The 26102-nt window shown below is 47.2% G+C and overlaps 1 protein-coding gene across 3 annotated transcripts in view; it reads right to left on the bottom strand.

The window, feature by feature from the left end:
- Positions 1 to 26102, bottom strand: part of bicdl1 (BICD family like cargo adaptor 1) — a 121529-nt gene that overhangs the window by 6318 nt on the left and 89109 nt on the right. For all 3 annotated transcript variants that reach the window (XR_005460070.1, XM_038792121.1, XM_038792126.1), the window contains 3 exons: positions 20896 to 21114; positions 13655 to 13785; positions 6835 to 6955 (listed from right to left, as the gene is read on the bottom strand). Coding sequence is in view for 2 of the 3 variants with exons in the window: in XM_038792121.1 (XP_038648049.1) it covers positions 6835 to 6955; positions 13655 to 13785; positions 20896 to 21114 (471 nt within the window). In the remaining variant the exon portion in view is untranslated. The remainder of the gene's footprint in view (positions 1 to 6834; positions 6956 to 13654; positions 13786 to 20895; positions 21115 to 26102) is intronic.

Below are 26102 nucleotides of genomic sequence, written 5' to 3'. Positions count from 1 at the left end.
AGCGTTCAAAATCAGCTGCCATTTTGAAGCCAATGCAGCGTTCAAAATCAGCTGCCATTTTGAAGCCAATGCAGCGTTCAAAATCAGCTGCCATTTTGAAGCCAATGCAGCGTTCAAAATCAGCTGCCATTTTGAAGCCAATGCAGCGTTCAAAATCAGCTGCCATTTTGAATACACAACCCAGATTAAGCCAGTTGAGGTGAATTAATTTTGTGTCTTTTCACCTTTTATTTTTAAGAAGTGGGAATATCTGACCCCTTCCTAGACTTCGTGAACGCAAATTAATTCATGCTGATTTTAGATTGAGGTGGCTGAGGTGCGGCCTGGAGTAGTCCAACAGTGGAGATGGGAAATGCTCAAAATTTCAAAGGAGAACGTCCATTTGTCAGTGAAGTTCACAGAGCATACATATAGAGGCAATATTATGGTTTGGTGTAGGCAGAGCCTCCAAGACCTACTGGAAATCACAGAAATAACTAGAATAGTGGACTGGAGATATTTAATGGGTGTAAAGTCTTTAATTTTCAGAAAGCAAATGTTGACATTTCACATCCAAAGGGAAAGATACTTGTTGAAGCAAATTAGCAATGTGATTTGGAGTTGTCAGTGTAACAGGCAAGGGTATCATCACATTAACTAAATTAAACAAAATTACATCAAGGGGATTCTCTGAAAAGGATGAGCATTTACCAATGAAATTATCCCAAAATACCTAGATTCACTGAGATGGGTAAAAAAGTATTGTCTGATGAGAAAGATATCTCCTGCAGTTTTCCAGCAAAGACCGATAATGATCCATCTTTGGAGACAGGGTTACACATTTCAAATAGCAACTTTTCCTTCAGGTGAAAACATGACCGGAGCGGAGAATGGGGCCATCTTGGATTGGCCAGGCACAGGGTGAAATTAACAGGGGTAGAGCCAAAAGGGGAGGATGGCGGATGGTAGAGGGGAATGGAGGCGCAAGACCTCGGTAAGGCTGATATCAAGGAACATGCGAAGGCTCAATGGACCGGTCAAAAGATCTTGGGTATTTACGCACTGTAGGACCTTGAAAGAGGAGGTGGTCTTTCTGCAGGAGACGCACCTCTGCGTGAAGGACCAGGTTAGGCTAAGGAAGGAATGGGTCAGGTTTCCCACTCGGGGTTTGAATCAAAGTCGTGGGAAGTGGCAATTTTGACGAGTAAGAAAACGGTGTTTGTGAGCGTGAAGGAAGTGAGGGACCCGGGTGGGAGATGTGTGATAGTGAGCGCAGTATTAAAAGGGACGCCGGTGCTGTTGGTGAATGTGTATGCACTAAATTGGGATGTTGTAGGTTTTATGAGGGGGTTGTTGGCAGCAATCCCGGACTTCGCCATGGTTATGGGAGGAGATTTTAATTGTGTCCTAGAGCCACGGATAGATAGAACATAGAACATAGAACAGTACAGCACAGAACAGGCCCTTCGGCCCTCGATGGTGTGCCAAGCAATGAAAAATATGAAAATCGCTTATTGTCACGAGTAGGCTTCAATGAAGTTACTGTGAAAAGCCCCTAGTCGCCACATTCCGGCGCCTGTCCGGGGAGGCTGGTACGGGAATCAAACCGTGCTGCTGGCCTGCTTGGTCTGCTTTAAAAGCCAGCGATTTAGCCTGGTGAGCTAAACCAGCCCCGAGGTAACCCAACAACCCTTAACCTTACTTTTTAGGACACTACGGGCAATTTAGCATGGCCAATCCACCTAACCCGCACATCTTTGGGCTGTGGGAGGAAACCGGAGCACCCGGAGGAAACCCACGCACACAGGGGGAGGACGTGCAGACTCCGCACAGACAGTGACCCAGCCGGGAATCGAACCTGGGACCCTGGAGCTGTGAAGCATTTATGATAACCACCATGCTACCGTGCTGCCCCTAGGTCGAGCCCCAGGTCAATTGGTAGGATACCAATGGCAAAGGAGCTGGGTGGGTTTATGGAGAGGATGGGCATAGTGGACCTGTGGTGCTTCAAGAACGCAGGGGGAAGTATTCCTTTTTTTCCCCATATGTGTACAGGGTATATTCCAGAATTGACTTTTTTGTGGTGAGCGTGGAGATTTTGGTCGGGGTGGAGGGGGCAGAATACTTGGGAATAGTAATCTCGGACCAGGTGCCCCATTGGCTGAAGATTCAGCTGAGATCAGGACAGGAGCAGATGCCGGGGGGTGGAGGCTCAATTCAGGGTTGTTGGCAGATAGAGGGTTTTGTGACAAAGTGTGGGCTGTCATTAAAGATTATGTAGAATTGAACCAAAACAGGGATGTGTCAGCAGCCACGTTTTGGGAAGCACTAAAAGCAGTGGTCCGAGGGAAGATTATCTTGGATAGAAAAAGGAGGGAGGAATATGAATGGCTAATGAACGAGATAGTGGAGGTAGATAGGGAGTACTCGAGGGTGCCCACCACGGAGGGATTGGTGAGGAGGAAAAAATTACAGGGGCAATTTGATAGGCTGACAACGGGGAGGGCGGTAGGACAGCTGCTATGGAAAAGCGGGGTGCAGTATGAATATGGAGAGAAGGCGAGTTAAGCCCATCAGCTGCGGAGGCAGGCCATGTCCAGGGAAATATTGAAGATATGGACTGGAGCAGGGGCTTTGGTGTCGGAGCCGGGGAAGATAAACGAGGTGTTTAGGGATTATTATAAGGAGCTGTACAGGACGGACGGGGGAGAAGAGGGTGGCATGGACAGTTCTTAGATGAACTGGAGTTCCCATTGGAGGAAGAGAAGAGGTAGGTGCTAGAGGAGTCACTAGAGTGGAGGGAGATATTGGACAGTATAAGACAATATGAAGTCCGGGAAGGCCCCGGGGCCTGATGGCTTCCTGGCGGAATTTTATAAGGCGTTTGCGACGGACCTGGCATCATATCTCTTGGGGACATTTAATGAGGCGTTGGGGAAGAGGGAGCTGCCGGAGACGTTGACGATACCAAAAAAGGGGAGGGACCCGTTGAAATGTGGGCCCATAATCGCTGGTGAATACAGACGTGAAGGAGCTGGCTAAGCTGGTGGCAGGAAGGATGTACGGTTGTGTTTGGGGGGGGGGGGTTCGGAGGAACAAACAGGTTTTGTAAAGGGCAGGCAGCTTTCTCGTAATTTTAGGAGGCTGTTAAATGTGATTATGACCCCGTCGGGAGCTCAGGTACCGGAGGTAGTTGTGTCCATGAATGCGGATAAGGCATTCGACTGGGTGGAGTGGCGCTACCGGTTTGATGTCCTGGGATGGTTAGTTTTTGGGCCGAAGTTTGTGGCATGGGTGCACCTGTCATATGTGGCACTGAGGGAGTGTGCAGACCAATGACATGGGTTCACAGAACTTTGAACTACACAGTGGAACAAGGCAGGGGTGCCCACTGTTGCCGCTGCTGTTTGCGCTGGCTATAGAGCCTCTGGCAATGGCTCTTAGGGGGTCGGCAGAATGGCGAGGGATTACGAGGAGATGAAGGGAGCATGCTGACGACCTACTATTGTATGTTCCGGACCCGTTGTAGAGCATGGAGAGGATCATGGGCCTGTTGGGAACTTTGGGGCATTCTCGGGAAAAGCGACATGTTCCCAGGTGAATGAGTTGGGTCGGCGAGCCAATTTAGGGGGGGGACGTCATTTAAGGTGGCTAGAGACAGGTTTGGATACCTGGGGATTCAGGTGGTGAGCGAATGGTCGATGCTTCACAAAGGAAATTTAACAAAACTGGTGGAGGAGGCTAGGGAAGATCTCAAGAGCTGGGACACGCTGCACTTGAGTTTGGCAGGGAGGGTCCAACTGGGTGGTGTTACTGGGTTACGGGGATAGGGTGGAGGCGTGGGCTTAAGTAAGGGTGTTCTTTCCAAGAGCCGGTGCAGACTCGATGGCCAAATGGCCTCCTTCTGCACTGTAAATTCTATGATTCTGCCGATGTTCCTGTTCATTTTCCAGACACTCCCGATCGTTATACTGAAGGCCTTCTTTCGGAAACTGGACACAATTATTTTGGACTTTGTATGGGCGGGGAAGGTGCCAAGGGTTAAGAGGACCCTGTTACAGAGGCAGAAGCAGCAGGGAGGGTTGGTGTTGCCGAACCTGCTACATAACTAATGGGCAGCGAACATGGAGAAGGTGAGGCGATGGTGGGATGGAGAGGGGGTAGAATGGGTTAGGATGGAGGAGGAATCCTGTAGGAAGTCCAGCTTAAGGGCTATGGTGACGGCAGCATTGCCAATGGTGGCGAGCAGATACTCAGGGAGCTCGGTGGTTCAGTCCACGGTGAAGATCTGGAACCAGCTGAGGACGCAGATGATGTTGATGTTAACGCCGTTGTGTGAAAACCACTGTTTTTTGTCGGGCGGGATAGATGGCACCTATAGGAAGTGGAGAGAAGTGGGGCTGGTTAAGGTGAGGGATTTGTATCTGGAAGAAGGGTTTGCCAATATAGATGAATTGAAGGAGAGGGTAGAGCTCCCGAGAGAAAGGTGTGTTTAAATACCTGCAGGGAAGGAACTTTGCGCGAAAGGTTTGGAAAGAGTTCCCCAGATTGCTGAGGTACACCCTGCTGGAGGGACTATTGCTTCCAGATGTGGAAGGGGAGGGCAGGATTGGAGACATGTACAGGTGGCTGAGAGAACAGCGAGGTGAGTGGGTGGTGAAGATTAAGGAGAAGTGGAAAGCAGAGCTGGGAGGGAAGGTAAACTGGGGAGTTTAGAGTGAGGAGTTATAAAAGGTAAATGCGACCTTCTCGTGCGCTACAATGAGCTCAAGGTCATACACAGGGTCATACGACGTGGGTAAGAATGAGTGGTTTTTTTCAGGGGAGTGTGAGCGTGGACCAGCGAATCACGCACACATGCTCTGCGGCTGCGAAAAGTTGGAGAAATTCTGGGCGGGAGTGTTCGCGGCGCTAGCAAGGATAATGGGGGAGGAGGTGGAGTCGGACACTTTGGTTACGATATTTGGGATATCGGAGAAGCCGGAGCTGATGGAGGGGAGGAAGGCTGATGTTGTGGCCTTCGCTTCTTTGATTGCCCAGCAATGAATTTCATTGGTGTGGCAGTCAGCAACACCACTGGGGGTAGCGGCCTGGCTGGGGGACTTATATGACTTTCTTCGGCTGGAAAATATTAAATATGAGTTAAGGGGTTCAGTGGAGGGTCTCGAGGCAAGGTAGGGGATGTTCATGACCGTTTTTGAGAAGTTGTTTGTCAAGGGGGAGTGAGGTGTTGGGGGGGGGGGGGGGGGGGGGGGGCGAAAAAGGGGGGTGAAAAAGGGGAAAGATTTGCACAAACTGAACAGTTGTGTATTGGAAAGTTTGTTTCCTGAATTGTGTATGCTTTCTAACTTTTCACATACTTTTGGAATAAAATACATTTAAAAAAAACATTTCCTTCAGGTGATTGTGTGGAACAATGAAGTCTGTTCAGTTTTAATCGAATATAGTGATAATATACTTAGAAAATCTTAATGCAACCAAGCAGAGTTAACATGGTATTGTGAAAGGTGAAATCATGTTTGACTAATTTATTGGAGTTCTTTGAGGAAGCGACAAGCAATGTGGATAAAGGGGAACCTGTGGATGCACTGTACTTGGATTTGCAGAAGGCATTTGACAAGGTGCCACATCAATGGTTACCACACAAAATAAGAGCTCATGGTGTAGAAGATAACATGTTAGCATAGACAGCATTGGTTGGCTAACAGGAAGCAGAGAGTAGGGTTAAATGGGTCCTTTTCACGCTGACAAGATGTGATGAGGGGATCACTGCTGGGGCCTCAACATTTTACAATGGATATCAATGACTTGGATTAAAGGTACCGAATGTAAGGCTACTAAATATGTTGATGACACAGATTGGTGGGAAAGTAAGCTGTGAAGAGGACATAAGGAGTCTGTAAAGGGACTTTGACAGGATAAGAAAGTGGGCAAAAAATTTGGCAGATGGAGCACAATGTGGAAAAATGTGAACTTGTCCACTTTGGTAGGGAGAATAGAAAAGCAGTATACTATTTAAAATGAAACAGATTGCAGTACAAAGGGATCTGTGTGCCTGGTACATGAATCACAAAAGGTTAGTATGCTGGTACAACAAGTGATTAAGAAGGCAAATGGAATGTTTTTTGTTTTTAAATTGCAAGAAAAAATGCAATATAAAAGTAGGGATGTTTTGCTACAGCTGTACAGACCTTTGGTGAGATGACACCTAGAGTATTATGTACAGTTTTGGTCTCCGTAATTAAGATGGGATATAAATGCAATTGAAGCAGTTCAGACAAGGTTCAATCAACTGATCTCTGGGATTGGGGGAGTTACCTTATGAGGAAAGGTGGGATAGGTTGAGCCTGAATCTACTGTTGTTTAGAAAATTGAGAGGTGATCTTATTGAAACCTACAAGATCCTGAGGGGATGATAGGGTAGATGCCGAGAGGACGTTTCCCTTTGTGGGAGAGACTAGAACAAAGGGACCCAGTTTAAAATTAGCGGGTCTCTCATTCAAGACGGAGATGAGAAGTACTTTTTTCTCAGAAGAGGGTTATGAATCTTTCAAACTCTTTTCTCCATAGCGCAGTGGAGGAAGAGTCAATTAATATTTGTATGGTGGAGGTAGATAAATTCTTGATTCACAAGGGAGACTAAGGTTATTGGGGGTCAGCAGAATTAAGAGTTGGGGCCACAATCAATCAGCCATGATCTTATTGAATAGCGGAGCAAGCTCAAATGGATGAAGGGCCCACTCCTGCTCCTAATTCACATGTTGGTATACATATGAATCACTACAAACTGCATTCAGAACAAACCCTGTTAAAGTTGGTATTTGACCCAATGGCGCACCCTGACCTTTGGCCTACCTGCCAGGCCTCCAGCTGCTGCGAGAGGTTGAGTTTCTGTTGGATTGCATCTAGGAGTTGGCTGTTGAGTGACATCATGTCAATCTTGCACTTTGCCAGTTCCATTTCCAGAACATTCTTCCTGAAACAGAAACTCAGAATGTAACCTTTACGTTATACTGTCATATTTAAATATTCAACCAAGCAGCAGAATGGCAAGAGCATGCTGCTTTAGATATTATGCATTGCCCTTTGTGGAATAAAATATCACAGACTATTTAAATATCACAGACCAATCTATAGGGCAATCTATAGGACAATTACAATGATGCGCTGGGATTCAGAGGGGATTAATCAGCTACAGTTTTGTTCTGTGTTGCCATCTAACATCATCCATAGAATCCCAAGAGTGCAGGAGGCCATTCAACCCATCGAGTCTGCACCGGCCCTCTGAAAGAGTACTCCACCTAGGCCTACTCCCCCGCCCTATCCCCATCTTTGGACACTCGGGGGCAATTTAGTCTATTATTAAGGCCACTTTTGGGTATTCGACAAGGACCGGAACAGCTGTGATATACCACCCACGCTATCCCCACAAAAGTCAGTGTTTGATGCCAATGATCATACATAGTGATTTGGATGAGGTATCAGAGATGTCCAGAACCTGCAGAAATATAATTCATAAGTCTGCACTTTCTAGAGAAGAGTAGCAAAATGGATTGGGGAGGAGTGAAACACGGCACATGACCGACACCCAACATAACCCAGGCCACATTTATTTTCCTAAAAGTTGCAGTACAGGGTTTATCTGGGTTATCATCGCAGACCAGGTCCATAATCATCAGTTATCAGCATGAATTTAATTTAATTTTCAACAAAAAAGGCAAAAGGAGGAAATCCACAAAGACATCCACAAAAAGTAAAGGAGGTGGACAAGGACCAACTCCAATCTACTGACCAATCATGGTTACCCTGTGCAGATGCAGATGCATTTCTACGAAGGTAAAACATAACTTGAAGAACTATTTCAGACTCACTGGTGGTACTCTGCAGAGCATTTACAATAGTCCAAGAACACTTCGGAACATAAAAATGACCATACCTTTTTGATAGATTTGGCAAATGTCCCGCCTTCACACTATACCCCACGATCTCCTCTCTCGGCAGGAATGAACTGAACCTATTTAATTTGTCCACTTAAATTGCTTCATCAGCTAACTCATTTGCCAACTCTGCTACACATCAGTTGAAGACATTTTGTTCAAATGGTATCTTTTGATGCCGTGAAGCTCAAGCATCCAGTGAATGAAGATCATATTTGAAATCTGAAAACCAATAGAACAGAATCCCTACAGTGCAGAAGGAGGCCATTCGGCTCATCAAGTCTGCACCAACCCTCCGAAAGAGCACCCTACCTAGGCCGATGCCCCCCACCCTATCCCCGTAACCCCACCTAACCTTTGGGACACTAAGGTGCAATTTACCATGGCCAATCCACCTAACGTGTACATTGTTTGATTGAACAGATTCTGTTCAAAACTAAATAGATTCCAGACTCTGACCAGAAACAAAAGCACTGGTTCACAGTACAACTTCAGGACATTTAATTGGGTCATTATGATATCCTTTCATTTGGAATTTTAAAAAATCTAAACCTTTTCCCAAAGTATTCCCGGCGGCACGGTAGCACAGTGGGTAGCATTGTTGCTTCATAGCACCAGGGTCCCAGGTTCGATTCCCGCCTGGGTCACTTTGTGTGCGGAGTCTGCACATTCTCCCAGTATCTGTATGGGTTTCCTCTGGGTGCCCCGGTTTCTTCCCGAAAGACGTGCTTGTTAGGTGAATTGGACATTCTGAATTCTCCCTCTGTGTACCCGAACAGGCGCAGGAGTGTGACAACTAGGAGCTTTTCACAGTAACTTAATTGTAGTGTTGATATAAGCCTACTTGTGACAATAATAAAAGATTATAACAAAAAAGATAATTATCTCACCTGTAGCATCCAATAATGAAAGAACTTTCCTTCAGTATAGTTTGCCCTCAAGTCAGCCAGCTTGTTTCTGACCAAGTTGAGTACACAACTGAGGCTGACTGTCCTGGGGCAATCTCCCCACTTCTTCCCGGCCTTGCTCTCAATTTCTTATTTTACTCTCAAAAGAGCAGTACAATTGTGTAGAATTAGAGAAGGTCTTTCAATTGACTGAGCCCTCCCCTTTCAAATTGTGTGTGCACTCCACAGCATCATGGAGTCTATCCCAGCTGTTTATTCTCATCAGGGTAATTCTTGTATAAATATTCCGCAAAAGTAAGTGAATTCCCAGAATATTCATTCATCCTTGAACTTTGTTTTAATAAATTTAGAGTACCCAATTAATGTTTTCCCACTTAACGGGCAATTTAGCGTGGCCAATCCACCTACCCTGCGTATCTTTGGGTTGTTGGGGCGAAACCCACGCAGACACGGGGCGAATGTGCAAACTCCACATGGACAGTGACCCAGAGCCGGGATAGAACCTGGGATCCCGGTGCGGTGAGGCAGCAGTGCTAACCACTGTGCCACAGTGCTGCCCTATCCTTGCACCTTTAACAAGGTCATCCACAACAATAGTACCACCTCTTTATCTGCCATCAGCTATGACAGCACATCAGGCACCATTCCTTCTTAGTTTTTAATTGCTTTGATTCCTGAGTTTTTCCAAATTTTCAATCTAGGTAATTAATGGGATATTAATTGGTAAAACACTTGCCATTGAGTCAGCAGGTAATAGGTTGAAGTCTCCCTCTAGGTATCAGTACAAAATCTAGGTCAACTACATCAGACAAAGGAAGCCATTGCTTCTTCCAGCTCAATCTTTTAGAGCACAACCACCCACCCCTCCAAATCACAGCGTTTTAAAAAAAATTAATTCATGGCAAGCTGGTGTCACTGGCAAAAACAGCATTTGTTTCCCTCAAAGGGGTGGTGGTAGGCTATGTTTTTTATGTGATACAAACTGTGTGGTGAAGGTACTCCCAGAGACCAGTTAGCTAGGGAGTTGCAGGATTTTTATCTAGTAATGGGATTCAATATAGTTCCAAGTCAGGATGGTGCATGGCTTGCAGGGCACTTGCAAGTGGCGGTTCTCAAACACCTGCTGCCTTTGTCCTTCTAGGTGGTAAAGTCACGGGGTAGCAAGATGCCGTAGCAAGTTGCTGCACTGCATCTTGTCACGGTACACATTGCTGCTGCCATGGTCTGCTGATGTTGGAGGGAGTTAAAGGGTTGGATGGGATGTTCAATCAAGAGGGCTGCTTTGCTTTGGATGGCTTTGAGTCCAGAGTTTGAGCTGCATTCACCCAGGCAAGTGAAGAGTATACCATCACACTATTGACGTGTGCCTTCTTGATGGCAGACAGCCTTTAGGTAGTCAGGAGGTGAGTTACATGCCACTGAATATTCAATTCCTGACCTGGTCTTGTGGCCACAGTATTTATATGGTTGACCCATAGTGATCCCCAGGATGTTGATGATGAGGGTTTCAACAATGATAACACCATTGAATGTGAAGGGGAGATGGTTCAAGCTTCTCTTCATAGTGATATAGCATGCAGGCATGGACTGCGTCAATATCTGAAGACTTGCAATTGTCCCTCAAATAACTCAAGAGTTTTTTCCTACTCATAACCTTGCCCGGAAGGGCATTGCTCTGTCACGATATGAAAATATTAGGAACTTGGATCCAGAAATGGGGTCCAAGACTTAGTAGGCAATCCAACGGTTAAAACGACTGTTAGCGTCATAGTCAGAGGGACATGCCCACAGTCTGAGTTACCTTGTCCCATTCAGTCTTAATCCAGTTAGTGGGAATTCACAGGATGGCACAGTTCAGTCAGGATAATCCACTGTCATTTGGGACAACCTTGTTTGGCCAGCCATTATCCCATCACAGAGTCTGGTGACCTATTTGTCCGTCAAGTGAAGGTTAGTTGCACATAAATGGCACAGCTCTGTTCTTTTGTATAAATGAGGGGGGGACAATCAGCCGAGATAACTATAAGGGTTTCAAGTCTGGCCACCTCAGAGGAGAACCTTTGTTTGAGGGGCAGGCAGAGCTGAGAGAGAGAAAGAAATGCTTTACTGAATAGTGACAACAGAAGGCTGTGGAGGTCGCCAAGAAAGGTCATGCAGGAAGCTGCTCCAGATACAGATTTTCGAAAAGAGTTCTAAAGGAATTTGACTTACAGCAGAGAATTGCTTTGTAAACACAAGTAGCATCTTTGCCTGTCTACGGAAGTGGAATGAGAGCTGTATGTTTATTAGACATGTTGTTTAATGGGAACTTGTGTTAAGATTAAGAAACTGCATGGAATGTTGTACTGTGGCACAGTGGTTATCACTGCTGCCTCAACATGCCAGGGACCCGGATTCAATTCCGGCCTTGGGTGACTGTCTATGTGGACTTTGCACTTTCTCCCTGTGTTTGCGTGGGTTTCCTCCAGGTGCTCCGGTTTCCCCCACAGTCCAAAAATGCGCAGGTTAAGTAGCTAAATTGCCCTTTAGTGGCCAAGGATGTGTAGGTTTGGTGGGGTTACGGGTTGGGGCAGGGGAGTGGGCCTAGATAGGGTACTCTTTGAGAGGTTAGGTACAGACTCAGTGGGCCGAATGGCCTCCTTCTGCACTGTAGAAATTCTATGTAATGTGCTAGTGTTAGAACTTGAGTGAAGGATTAAATGTTGTTTTCTTTTCCTTTGTGTTAATAAAGTTTGATTATAAAATAACCACGCCCTATTTCTTATATTATCACTCCGGAACAAACTGCATCACATGAAAACTTGCGCATTTGGTTCAGTATCTTTGCCATTTTTGAGGGCTGACCAGGTATCCGTAACAACTCACTTTCTGTGTGGAGATATTTCTTGATATCACTCCTGGACTTACTCTATCTGGATTTCTGTTTTACATATAAAATTAGAAGGGTGATTCTGTGTCCTCAGCTTGAACCTCTGAATTGACAGAACACCTCAGAAATATTCACCTCACTCATTTTCTTGAGGTTGCGGGCATTCCGACCGCAGACAGTTAATTTACTCCTAAAGCATGTCTCAAAGCCTTCTATATAGGGCAGATTCCAGTTTGACAGGATCTCTATTTCGAAACTGAAAATCGCTTATTGTCACAAGTAGGCTTCAAATGAAGTTACTGTGAAAAGCCCCTAATCGCCACATTCCGGCACCCGTTCGGGGAGGCTGTTACGGGAATTGAACCGTGCTGCTGGCCTGCCTTGGTCTGCTTTCAAAGCCAGCGATTTAGCCCAGTGCTAAACCAGCCCCTTGGGGTGAACACAGGAGTGAAGAATGACAAAAAGTTAACTGAATGACACACATGCAAAACAGGAGAGACAACAGAAAAACAGATGCTATTCCGAGCAAGAGATGGGAATTGTCATTTTACAGTAAACATTTAAAATGATTGCGTGGAGTGGTGAGGGGTGCATATTGGGAATAGTTTAATAATCAACTTTGCTTGGATCAATCTGTGATGTGAAATCATCCCATATTTCTCTCCTTTTTCTGGGTTATATTCACATTTTCCACAGTATTCCCAGGATATACGTAAAGCATTTGTGCATGTACATGGGTACGTTTCACTAGCTACCAGGTCTTCAATATCCCTCCAAACCAGTTCCCAGGGATCATATCATTGGTCCAAAATTTATATTCGTTTTGATTTTTTTTCTGGTCTCTGCATTACTCCAACAGTGAGTTTGAGAATTGGGCAATCTGTACTGCACAGCAGCCACTCTGCGTTGATGCTTTCATAATTATAGTACAGGGCAAAGCTAAAGAATTGGTCCCTGGAGAGTTCAATAGACCAGTTGCTACCTTTTATAGCTCATTAGTTATCCAGTCAATTAATAATCCAATTTACAACATCCCCGATCCCACGAGCTTCTACTTTAGGTTTAAATCTTTGATTGGTTTTGTCAAAGACATTTTGAATGTCAAGAAGCTGATCATCTATTCTGATTATCGTGTCTGAGAGATGGTGCGGGGGGGTGGGGGGATTACATTTCTCAAAAGAGTGTTGAAATTATTTTTCTGAAATGTTGCATAAAACCAGATCGGTTTGAAACTGTGACAATGAATGCTGGTTAACCCGAGATCTTCACTTCTTCTTCCAGGGGTATGATTACATTCAGATCTGCATAATTAGGGCTGATGTTAGACAAATTCCTTTAGACAGGCGAGTCAGAGAGCAAGGTCACCTGTTTTAATACTTAGCAAATCCAAAAATGTAGGCACTGCAAGTACACAATGCATTCATTGTCCATCCCTAATTGCTCTTGTTCAGAGGAAATTAAGAGTCAACCACATTGCTGTGGGTCTGGAGTCAAATGTTCGGGCAGACCAGGCAAGGATGGCAGATTTCCTTCCCTAAAGGACATTAGTGAACCAGATGGGTTTTACAACAATCGACAATGGTCATCATCAGACATTTTAATCCCAGGTATTTATTGAATTCACATTTTGCCATCCATTACCTTGGATCTCTAGAATACTAATCCAGTGACAATACCACTAAGCCACCACCTCCTCTAAATCATAGGCTTATTCAGACCATAAGTCATTCAAAATATATTGATGGCAGTACAAAGCCCACTGGAAAAGGGATGATTTAAATTCACCATCTTGAAGTATTTGTTTCAGACAGGAGGGAAGAGGGTGGCATAGCTGATGCTGTCAGCTCTGCTGCTGGAGTAGGGTAGGTGTTCAGCTATCCTATCGGCTACAAAATTAACGGAGGCCCATCTTAGCCTTCAGCTGCTGATGGCCGCTCATTTTTCTCAGACAAGTTTCTTACCTTGCTATGGCCTCCTCCAGGTCACTGAGAGCTTTCTGAAGCTGCTTGTCTTGATCCTTTTCTTCAGATGTCACCTTCAGCTTGTCTCTCTCTTCTTTCGCTGCATTCATTTCAACTCTCAGCAGCACCACCTAGAAAGATGACAAGATTAGCAAGAGGGCAAAATCTTTTGAAAATCAGCCTGCTGAGGGCACTCCACAGTTTACCATTTAGTACACCTGAAACAGAGTCAATCTTAGGCTAAAGTTCCACATCCCTAAGTAAATGCTGTTTCAGAAATCAAACTCAGAGCATAGCTTTCTAAAATGTATATAATTCAGAGGTAGTGGATGACAAAAAAGGGTAAAGTGACACTGGACTGGACCCCCTTGTGAGGTTTAGGTAGTGTAGTGGTTTTACAAAGCCCTTTGCTTTACTTGACACAGGAGTGCTTCATGTTAACACTGGATACCCAAGTAGAAAAGTGCTGCATCCCGTTATCAGAGAGGGACACGTGGCAGAGGTGATAGGCCTGAACTTCCTCGGAGTGGCAATCAGCGTCGGATTCCCACTCCGTGCTCAATTTCTTACTTACATTTTTTTTCCATCCTATATCTCCTGATCTTCTGACTCAGGCTGGGTGAGGAGCAGGCAATGCAACCCGTCCCGGGCCTCCCATTGAAGTGCAGCCAAGTCAAAGTGAAGGAGGCTTTACCCGCTTTTTTATGGCGCTAACTATCGTAAACCAGGTATCATAGAATTTACAGTGCAGAAGGAGGCCATTCAAGTCTGCACCGTCTCTTGCAAAGAGCACCCTACCCAAGGTCAACACGTCCACCCTATCCCCATAACCCAGTGACCCCACCCAACACTAAGGGCAATTTATCATGGCCAATCCACCTAACCTGCACATCTTTGTACTGTGGGAGGAAACCGGAGCACCCGGAGGAAACCCACGCACACGCACATGGGGAGGATGTGCAGACTCCGCACAGACAGTGACCCAAGCCGGTATCAAACTTGGGACCCTGGAGCTGTGAAGCAATTGTGCTATCCACAATGCTACCGTGCTGCCCTGTATATTTATGATTATTCGGTCAAAGGAGTTGGACATTGCTGACAAGGTCATTTTACAAATCAGTTAAGAGTCAACCAAATTGCAGTTGGTCTGGAATCACGTACAGACCCGAAGAGGTACAGGTGACAGTTTTCCTTCCCTAAAGGACATTGCTGAAGCAGATGGGATATTTTACAACAATCAATGATGGTTTCATCATCACTATTACTGAATTTGGCTTTCAGTTCCGTATGTTTTCATTGAATTTAAATTCCACCAGCTGCCATGGTGGGATTCAAACCCATATCCCCATAGCTTAAACCTGGATCCCCAGACTGTTATGTCATGTGCTATGGCCATGGTAAAGATCAATACAGAACGCCTAGTTCTTTGACTAGTAAGAGGATTTATTAACAAAATGAACACGTGGCAAGATAACTAACAAAATATTTTGCAAAGAAGAGCTAATAAATGTATTCTCCTGGAGATACTTCCAGAGCAACTATCCTCTTGTACGACTTACTACCAAGTACCAAATCTCTCAAGTCACATGGTGGATCTCTATCACCACCTGCTGGTCGGAGTTCGTACCGATAATATACATTGATAGATAACTATATACATTGATATGCACATGCATATCACCACACAGACTACTAGTCCAGTGACACTACCACTATGTCACTGTCTCTCCCACATCCCCAACATGTACTCCAGTTGGAACCAGTCGCATTAAATCACATTTTCGGATGGTTCCCAGTGAGGGGGAAGTTTGCACTTCTGGCAATTGCGTGCAAACTACACCTGGGAATGTCCGCAGGGAATTTATCAGCACATCTTTGGGATACCCCCTGAATACGATGATGGGGAGCTCGGAGTTCAGCTCCCACCACTGACGCTGCAGTTGCTGATCTTTCATTGCAAGGAGCTTCCTGTTGGTTCTCCAATCTCAGGATTTTCCAGCAACCTTCACTGGGGGGAGAACATGCTCCCCGGTCATTAACTGGATAGAGAACATGCACCCCGGTCTATAACTGGATGGAGAACGTGCTCCCCGGTCATTAACTGGATGGAGAACATGCACCCCGGTCTATAACTGGATGGAGAACGTGCACCCCGGTCTATAACTGGATGGAGAACGTGCACCCCGGTCTATAACTGGATGGAGAACGTGCACCCCGGTCTATAACTGGATGGAGAACGTGCTCCCCGGTCATTAACTGGATGGTGAATGTGCTCCGGGTCATTAACTGGTTGAAGAATGTGCACCCCGGCCATTAACTGGACAGAGAATGTGCACGCGATCATTAACTGGATGGTGAATGTTCTCCCAGTCATTAACTGGATGGAGAACATGCTCCCCGACAATTAACTGGATGCACCCTGGTCATTAACTGGTTGGAGAACGTGCACCCCAGTCATTAACTGTATGGTGAATGTACTCGACCATTAACTGGATGGTGAACGTGTACTCGACCATTAACTGGATGGTGAACGTGTACTCGACCATTAACTGGATGGCGAACGTGTACTCGACCATTAACTGGATGGCGAACGTGCTCCCCAGTCATTAACTGGTTGGAGAACGTGCTCCCCGGTCATTAACTGGTTGGAGAACGTGCACCCCAGTCATTAACTGTATGGTGAATGTGCTCCCCAGTCATTAACTGGATGGTGAACGTGCTCCCCGGTCACCAACTGGATGGAGAACGTGCACCCCGATCATTAACTGGTTGGAGAACGTGCTCCCCGATCATTAACTGGATGGAGAACGTGCACCCCAATCATTAACTGAATGGAGAACTTGCTCCCCGATCATTAACTGGATGGAGAACGTGCACCCCAATCATTAACTGAATGGAGAACTTGCTCCCCGATCATTAACCGGATGGTGAACATGCGTCTCGATCATTTTTTTAAAAATTATTTCTATTAGAGCTTTCCACCGCCTGGAGAACCCCAGCAAGGACCCACTGAAGGTAAACTTTATTGGCTCCAGGCTGAGGAACCCAGCCATGTCACTGACCCAGGTCTCCACGCTCGGGGGTTTCGAGTCCCTCCACATTAACAAGATCCGTCTCCGGGCTACCAGGGAGGTAAAGGCCAACACCTCGGCCTCTTTCACTTCCTGCACTCCCGGATCCTCCGACACCCCAAAGATCGCTATTGTTGGACTCGGTTTCACCCGCGTGTCCAAAATCCTGGACATAGTCCTCGCAAAGCCCTGCCAGAATTCATTAAGCACCGGGCATGCCCAGAACATATGGACATGGTTCGTTGGGCTCCCTGCACATCTCACGCACCTGTCCTCCACCCCAAAGAACTTGCTCATTCTTGCCGTCGTCATGTGAGCCCGGTACACCACCTTAAACTGAATTAAACTGAACCTGGCGCATGGTGCGGACGAATTCACCCTGCCCAGGGCATCAGCCCACATGCCCTCATCTAGCACTTTTGTCTCCTGCAGCTCCTGGTATATGTCCGATACCTTCCCCTCTCCTACCCAGATGCCAGACACTACCCTGTCCTATATCCTTCGAGGGGGAAATGTCTCCACCTGTTTTTTGAGAAAGTCCCGGACCTGGGGATATCTGAAAGCATTTCCAGGGGGCATGCCGAACTTCTCCTCCAGCGCCTTCAAGCTCGGGAAAGTCTCATCTATAAACAGGTCTCTCATCCTTCTAATGCCAGTCTTGGAACCCCCCGTCTATCTTGCCCGGAGCAAATCTATGGCTGTTCCATTTCGGGGTCCAAACGGAAACCCCCTCTTCCTTCCTGTGCCTCCTCCACTGACTCCAGACCCTCAGTGCCGCCATCACCACCGGGCTTGTGGTGTATCGTGCCGGCGGGAACGGCAGCGGTGCCATTACCAGTGCCCCTAGGCTGGAGCCTTTGCATGACGCCGTCTCTAGCTGCCCCCACGCCAACCCCTCCTCCATTACCCATTTCCTAATCATAGCCACATTAGCTGCCCAATAGTAGCTGCAGACGTTCGGCAGTGCCAGCACCCCCCCCCCCCCCCCCCCCCCCCGGCTCCAAAAGCAGGTCTTTTGACCCACGGGGTCTCGTTTGCCCACAAAAATCCCGTGATAATCCTGCTCACCCGCTTGAAGAAAGATTTTGGGCTGAAAATGGGGAGGCACTGAAAGACGAACAGGAATCTGGGAACAACCATTTTCACAGTCAGCACTCTTCCTGCCAGTGAAAGCGGGAGCATGTCCCACCTTTTAAAGTCTCCCTCCATCTGCTCTACAAGCCGAGTTAAGTTGAGCCTGTGTAGGGCATCCCAGTTCCTAGCCACCTGTATACCTAAATAACAAAAGCTCCTCTCCACTATCCTGAGCGAGAGTTCCCCCAGTCTCTCATCTTGACCCCTAGCGTGGATTACAAACTGCTCACTTTTCCCCACGTTCAACTTGTACCCCGAGAAGCTCCCAAAGTCCCCCAGGATCCGTATGACCTCCCCCATCCCCTCTAGCGACTCCAAAATATACAATAGCAGGTCATCTGCGTATAGGGAAACCCGGTGCCCCCCCCATGGACCAGCCCCCTCCAGTTCCTCGAAGTCCTTCGCTGTGGCCAACGGCTCAATTGTCAGGGCAAATAGTAACGGGGATAGGGGGCAGCCCTGCCTCGTCCCTCGGTACAGCCTAAAATACTCCGACCACAGCCGGTTCGTGGACACACTCGCTACGGGGGCCTGATATAGTAGCTTGACCCACCTTGTGAATCCCTCCCCGAATCCAAACCTACCTAATACTTCCCACTCCACCCTGTCAAAGGCCTTCTCTGCATCCATTGCAGCCACTACTTCTACATCCCGTGTCTCTCTCCCCCCCCCCCCCCCCCCCCCCCCCCCCGATCCGAGGGCATCATAATAATATTCAGGAGCCTCCTCACATTCGTGTTCAGTTGCCTGCCCTTAACGAAACCCATCTGGTCCTCCTCGATCACTCCCAGGATGCAGTCCTCTATTCTGGTAGCCAGAATATTTGCCAACAATTTGGCATCTACACCAACAATGAAGCGGATCCTTCTCCCGCTTCAAAATATGCAAGATCAATGCCTGCGACATCGTCGGGGGGAGGGTTCCTCTCTCCTATGCCTTGTTAAAAGGTTCGGAGCAGAAATAGGCTCAGCAGCTCCGAGAACTTCTTATTAAATTCTACAGGATAGCCGTCCGGACCCGGGGCCTTGCCCGACTGCATACTTGCCAGTCCCTTAACTATCTCCTCCAACTCAATCAGGGTCCCCAGTCCCTTCACCTGATCCTTGTCGACCCTTGGGAACCTCAATCAATCTATAAATTGCTTCATCCCTTCACTTCCCATCGGGGGTTCTGACTCGTACAGCTTCCCATAATACTCCTTGAAGACTTCATTGATCCTCTCTGGACTCAACACCGCATTACCCTCCTTATCCCACACTCCCCCGATCTCCCTGGCCGCCTCTCTCCTGCAAAGTTGGTGCGCCAGCATCCTACTTGCTTTCTCCCCATACTCGTAGACTGTCCCTTTCACTTTCCTCAACTGCGCCTCCGCCATCCCAGTGGTCAGCAAATCGAACTCCGCCTGTAATCTCCGGCGCTCCTTTAGCAGCCCCCCTCGGAGGCCTCCCCGTACTTCCTGTCTACCCTAAGCATCTCTCCCACCAGCCTCTCCCTCTCCGCCCTCTCCCTCTTCGGGACCTAAGAGAGATTAACTCCCCTCTGATGACCGCCTTCATAGCCTCCCAAACCGCCGCTGCTGTTACTTTTGTCATTCGTTGTCACATAGTTCTGAATGCTCCTCCTTATCCGCCCACACACCTCTTCATCCGCCAGCAGCCCCACATCCAGTCTCCAGAGAGGGCGTTGTCCCCGCTCCGCCCCCAGTCGCAGGTCCACCCAGTGCGGGGCATGGTCTGAGACCGCAATGGCCTCCACCCTCGGGATTAATGCCCTACTCAACACAAAAAAGTCAATCCGCAAGTAGACTGTGGACGTGAGAAAAAGGAGAACTCCTTCACCCTTGGCCGCACGTAACACCACAGGTCCATGCCCCCCCCATCTGATCCATGAACTCCCACAGAGCCCTGGCTGCCGCCGGTCTCTTTCCCGACCTGGACTTAGACCGGTCCAGCACCGTATTAAAGTGTCGTCGTCCCCCCCCATGATCAAGTTACTTGACTCCAAGTCCGGGATTTTTCCCAATATGCGCCTCATGAATTCCGTATCACGAGGCCTTGCTCCAGTTGTTGCCACACACGAGGCCTTGCTCCAGTTGTTGCCACACACGAGGCCTTGCTCCAGTTGTTGCCACACACGAGGCCTTGCTCCAGTTGTTGCCACACACGAGGCCTTGCTCCAGTTGTTGCCACACACGAGGCCTTGCTCCAGTTGTTGCCACACACGAGGCCTTGCTCCAGTTGTTGCCACACACGAGGCCTTGCTCCAGTTGTTGCCACACACAAGGCCTTGCTCCAGTTGTTGCCATGGTGTTCTGATGAAAGGTCGTTAACCTGAAGCATGAACTCTTGCTCCTCTCTTCAAAGACACTGCCTGACCTGCTGAGTATTTCTGGCATTTAAAAAAATTTTTAGAGTGCCCAATTCATTTTTTTCCCAATTAAGGAGCCAATCGACCTAGCCTGCACATCTTTGGGTTGTGGGGGCGAAACCCACGCAAACACGGGGAGAATGTGCAAACTCCACACAAGAGTGACTCAGAGCCGGGATCGAACCTGGGATCTCGGTGCCGTGAGTCAGCAGGGCTAACCCACTGCGCCACCGTCCTGCCCTTTCTGGCATTTTTAACTGAAATGGCAAGACCAATATCCTTTCAATGTATTCTTAAACAGGTGGTCATAAAGCTCTTTTCTACAAGAGTTAAGCATTACTGTCATAATTGTTTTTGGTGGGAGCCTGTTAATCTAAAGGGAGTTGTGTACATTGACTTTTGAACTAAAAGGCTTTTAATGCAATAACATAAAAAGCAAAATACTGCAGATTCTGGCAACCTGAAATAAAAACAGAAAATGCTGGGAAAACTCAGCAGGTCTGGAAGCATCTGTGGAGAGAGAAGCAGGGCTAACGTTTTGAGTGCATACGACTCTTCCTCAATGAAAATGCAATCTGTATGCTTTTAGCATATTCTCAGTTTGAATTTGCCCAGTGTTTACATTGTGACACAAAATGAAGTTCTACTCAAGTTAGTTCAAAAACATACCGTAGACTCATTTCCATCAAGAATGTTCTGGATTAGACGTTTGAGCTCGTGCAGTGCCGTGTGTAGGCTCCCTGTGGGGATATCTTTGGCAGAGGAGGTGTCAGAAGATTCATCCATTGAGGAGTCAGTGGAAAGCGCAGAGTCCGTGATGTCATTTCCTCTCAGGTGGGAGCACAACGAGCGTATTTGGCAGTAAGCCTCCCAGAGATCGATTCTCAGCTGTGATCAGTGAAGAACAACGATGTGAGTTTTGCAGAGGAACATACAGCAAGCCAAAGATATATTATGCAAATAGCACATCAAGAAATCAAATCAAATCTGAGCCTAAACACAGGACATGGCAAAAGATAACTTGACATGGATATGCAAACACTTGAAGCAACAACTGGAGACGGTCCCATGGCAACCCAGGACAAAGGGCCTTGCTTGGCATCATCTAGAACCTCTTTACCTCAGAGTTATTTGAAATTCTTTCCTGTAGCCTCCCCAAACTTTCCAAATAACTACCTTTGGGTCCTCAGCTTCAGCAATTACAGTTTCTCTATCCCAATTCCTGCCTGTATTGCTTCCACTGGAGACAAACTCTGGAGATTGAGTCGCTAGCAATTTGATGTTAGGGTTAAAAACGATTAAACCCAATCGAAAGATGAAATCCAAAATCAAGGTTATGTCCAATAAGATCTGACATCACCACCATTTAAGTAGTACAGTTCCAGTCTGATATAGAACATAGAACATAGAACAGTACAGCACAGAACAGGCCCTTCGATGTTGTGCCGAGCAATGATCACCCTACTCAAACCCACGTATCCACCCTATACCCGTAACCCAACAACCCCCCCTTAACCTTACATTTTAGGACACTACGGGCAATTTAGCATGGCCAATCCACCTAATCTGCACATCTTTGGACTGTGGGAGGAAACAGGAGCACCCGGAGGAAACCCACGCACACAGTGGGAGGACGTGCAGACTCCACACAGACAGTGACCCAGCCAGGAATCGAACCTGGGACCCTGGAGCTGTGAAGCATTTATGCTAACCACCATGCTGCCCCAAATATATAAATAGCCACTTATTCTGATAGAGAAACCATTGCATCTTCTCTCCAAACTGGTGGGTTTGTTAGAATCCTGTTAAGGAGGGGCAGCACGGTGGCGCAGTGGTTACTGCTGGTGCCTCATGGCACCGAAGTCCTAGGTTCGATCCCAGCTCTGGATCACTGTTGCATGGGTTTCACCCCCACAACCCAAAGATGTGCACAGTAGGTGGATTGACAACGCTAAATTACCCCTTAATTGGAAAAATGAATTGGATACTCTAAAATTTTGGGGGGAAAAAACAAATCCAGTTGAGTATCATTAACGCTTAAAGAGGAATTCCAAACACCCAGAATTTCACTGACAGAACTATGCCACAAGATGTCACATTTTCAACAAAAACAAACTTTGTTAAATTTATCTTTTTACATGCAATGTAAGCACTGCTAACTTAATACCACAACTTACAAAGATTAATGCTATTGTTGGAACCAACAATTCTATGGACACATGCTTGTAGGATTAGAATAGCGGTTTTAATATACTCACAACAGAGCCAGCCGGTTAGCCATTGAACTTTCGGTGAACTGGCCGGCTGACCATGTGGCACTGATCTTTATACAGCAGCTCCAGGGGGAGGAGTCCTGGGCGGAACCAAGGGAGAAGCCCAGTACAATTCTCAAGCATTCCCAGAGCTACTCCCCCTGGTGGTCAGGTAGTGCAACTGCACTTACAATATAGGCACATGTATATACAGATTATAATCCCGTGTGAATCACATTCACCACAGCTATAAAAAGTCAGTTCTACTCTCCATTCCCTCCAAGAAATCCCTTATCTTACAAAATCTTTTTGGATGATTCACTTTCCTGGGATCAATTCAAAAGTTTTAACACCTCTCTCTGGAATTCACTCTAGTTTACCTTCAGTTTTTCAGCTATTCAGGAAGGTACATGATTCCACGGAGGTTCTTGCATTTCATTAAGCCACCCTCCAATTTCTTTACCGACCTCACGCCTCTAGGTTACACACCCCTGCGACTCCTGTGAAGTGGCTCAAAACATGACACAACACCCTTGGTTTCCAATACCCTTCTGCTGTGGTTTCAAACTGCAACCAGGCTGCTGACTTCCAGCACTCCAACATGCAACAAGGTTAACTGCATTTCACTGAGGATTACTGTAGACGTCATCCTTCATCTTCCAACTAAACTAGGCTTGCCCAGCGCTTGGCCTGGGGGCCACAACCTGGCCTCTGACTTGCGGACTCAGTTCAACCGACAGGCAAGTTGACTGAATATCACAGGGCATTTGTCTCCAGTGTTTGCTGGTGACAGCTCGAGAGCCTATAAGCAGCAAATTCAGGAAGGACTCAGCTCTAATTGGAGGAGCAGAATTCAGCATGAAGGTGAGTGGCTGCTCCTTTGTTTTCAGAACGGGTGCTCCTTAAAGGAGCACAGGGCCGAGATGGCGGAGTGGGTGGGGAGGTCACAAGGGAAGACAGTAGTTTCCCATATTCACTGCCTTCACAAGGACCAGTTTTTCAGCAGTCAGGGTATTTTTAACAACGCATTTTATTTTCTTAGTTTCTCAACTTAAAGGACACATTTCTCATCAGAAATATTATGGCGCTAACTATGCTAGAATGTCAATCTGGAAGATCAGCGTGTGAAGCATCATGAAAAATGACTAGCTTCCTGTTCAACCAAGGATGGCAACATTTTTATTCATTCAAGGGGTGGGGGCTTCACTGGATAGGCCAGCATTTACTGCTCATCCCTAATTGCCCTCGAGAAGGTGGTGATAAGCTGCCTTCTTGAATTGCTGCAGTCCATGTGGTGTAGCTATATCCACAGTGCTGTTAGAGAGAGAGCTCCTGGATTTTGACTCGGCGACAGTGAAGGAACAGGAATATTATTTCCAAGTCAGAATGGTGAGTGATCCACAGGGCAGCTTCCAGGGTGTTCCCAGGTATCTGCTTCCCCTGTCCTTCTCGATGGCACACTTTTATCCAGATTTATTTATTTTAACCTCAAAACTTTCTTTTTTTTTTAAACAAACAATTTCATTGAGGTATTTTAGGCATATAGAAAAAGTGACATTGTACAGTACAAAAAAAAGTCAAGACACAAATTACAAATTAAACATAGTGCAAACCACGGCTCTGTTCACGCACGGACCTGCCTCAATATCCCCCTACTCTACTCTACCCTTGCCACCAGGGACATGACATCTGCAAATCCCTGCCAATACCCATGAGCTTAGGGCACTTACAACATATGTACATGGTTGGCCGGCCCTCCGGCGTATCTAGCACACTTGTCCTCCAGCCCGAAGAATCTGCTCATCCGGCCCACTGTCATCTGGGCTCGGTGCACGACCTTAAACTGGATCAGGCCGAGCCTGGCGCATCTTGCGGTCGTGTTTATTCTGCTCAGGGCTTCTGCCCAGATACCGTCCTCCAGCTCCCTTTCCCCCCCCCCCCCCCCCCCCCCCCAAGCTCCTCCTCCCACTTAAGCTTCAGGTCCTCTGTCTACATATCCTCAGCTCTCATTAGCTCCTTGTAGACGTCCGAGACTCTACCCTCTCCCACCTCTCCCCTAGAAACTACCCTGTCCTGCCTCCCCTTTAGCGGGAGACGTGGGAAGGACGGCACCAGTCTGCGCACAAAATCCCTCACCTGCAAGTATCTAAAGTCGTTCCCTCTCACCAGCCCAAACTTCTCCTCCAGCGTCCTCATGCTCGGAAAGCTTCCTTCCAGGAACAGATCCCCCATCATCACAATCCCCGCCCTCCTCCACAGTCGATACCCCCCGTCCATGTTCCCCGGGCAAATCGGTGGTTGCCGCAGATTGGGGTCCACACCGATGCTCTTACCTCCCCTACCTGCCTCCTCCACTGGCCCTAGATCCGAAGAGCCGCCACCACTATCGGGCTAGTGGAGTACCGTGCCGGCGGAAGCGGCAGAGGCGCCGTGACCAGGGCTGCTAAGCTAGTGCCCCTGCACGAAGCAGCCTCCATCCGCTTCCAAACTGACTCCACACCCACCATCCATTTCCTTATCATCGCTATGTTGGCCGCCCAGTAATAGTTGCTGAAGTTCGGCAACGCCAGCCCCCCATCTCCTCTGCTCCTTTCAAGCATCACCCTCTTCACCTGCGGGGACTTCCCTGCCCATACAAATCCCAGAGTAATTTTAATCAGCCTCTTAAAGAAGGACCGTGGGATAAAGATGGGGAGACACTGAAAAACAAACAAGAACCGCGGGAGAATCATCATCTTAACAGTCTGCACCCACCCCGCCAATGACAGTGGGAGCGCATCCCACCTCCGGACTGATGTGTTGGGTACTCTGGATCCGTGGAGACTACGTTTACCTCAGCAGTAACACATACAGGTTACCAACACTTGAAATAGTACAACACTATTTTATTAAGCTAGAAACTGTTGAACATACTTTCACTGTGGGTCGACACTATGTTAGATTAAACTAAAGACCTATGCCTATCCTAACCAGTCTATGCGCTCAGCACATGGTGAAGATCTGTGCTGCAAGCTGTGAGCTCTGTGCTTCTGAGAGGCTGCATCGCGAATGAGCGGGAAAACTGATGCTCTCTGTTTTTATAGTGAGTGTGCTCTAACTTGTGATTGGCTGCGGTGTTGTGTGTGTTGATTGGTCTTGCTGTGTGTCAATCAGTGTGTGTGTCAGCACCATGATATACTGGTGTATATTATGACATCCCCCCTTTTATAAAAAATATATGGTTGTGGCAATAAATAATGTGTGGTGAGAATGTTCCGAACTATGTGTGGAGTGCAAAGACATATTTACAAGACTATGTACATAAAAACTAAGCTATTTACATGGGAAGGTGTCTGGTGCAGATAAACAGTATACAACAAAAGAGTAACTAGAGCAACATTATATACAAACCAGGGAATTGATCAAACAAAGCAACAAAACAATTCAGAGAGTCCATAAATTCGAAAAGTTCTTAAATTTATTCTCTGAGGTGGGCGACGAATTCTGGTTGACCGTAAGGGTGGCACACCACTCATCGTTCGGATCGATGCTGTATACCAGTAGAGGCTGGACTTTTTGCTTCGGGAGCATCCTGTTTTTGGTAATGATACTGACTCGAAAAGGCGCGTTCGGGTCCTCGGTGCC

This window comes from Scyliorhinus canicula, chromosome 1 (assembly GCF_902713615.1).
Source record: "Scyliorhinus canicula chromosome 1, sScyCan1.1, whole genome shotgun sequence".
NCBI classification, from domain to species: domain Eukaryota; kingdom Metazoa; phylum Chordata; class Chondrichthyes; order Carcharhiniformes; family Scyliorhinidae; genus Scyliorhinus; species Scyliorhinus canicula.
The sequence above is the reverse complement of the archived record's forward strand: the minus strand, read 5'-3'. Positions and strand labels throughout refer to the sequence as shown.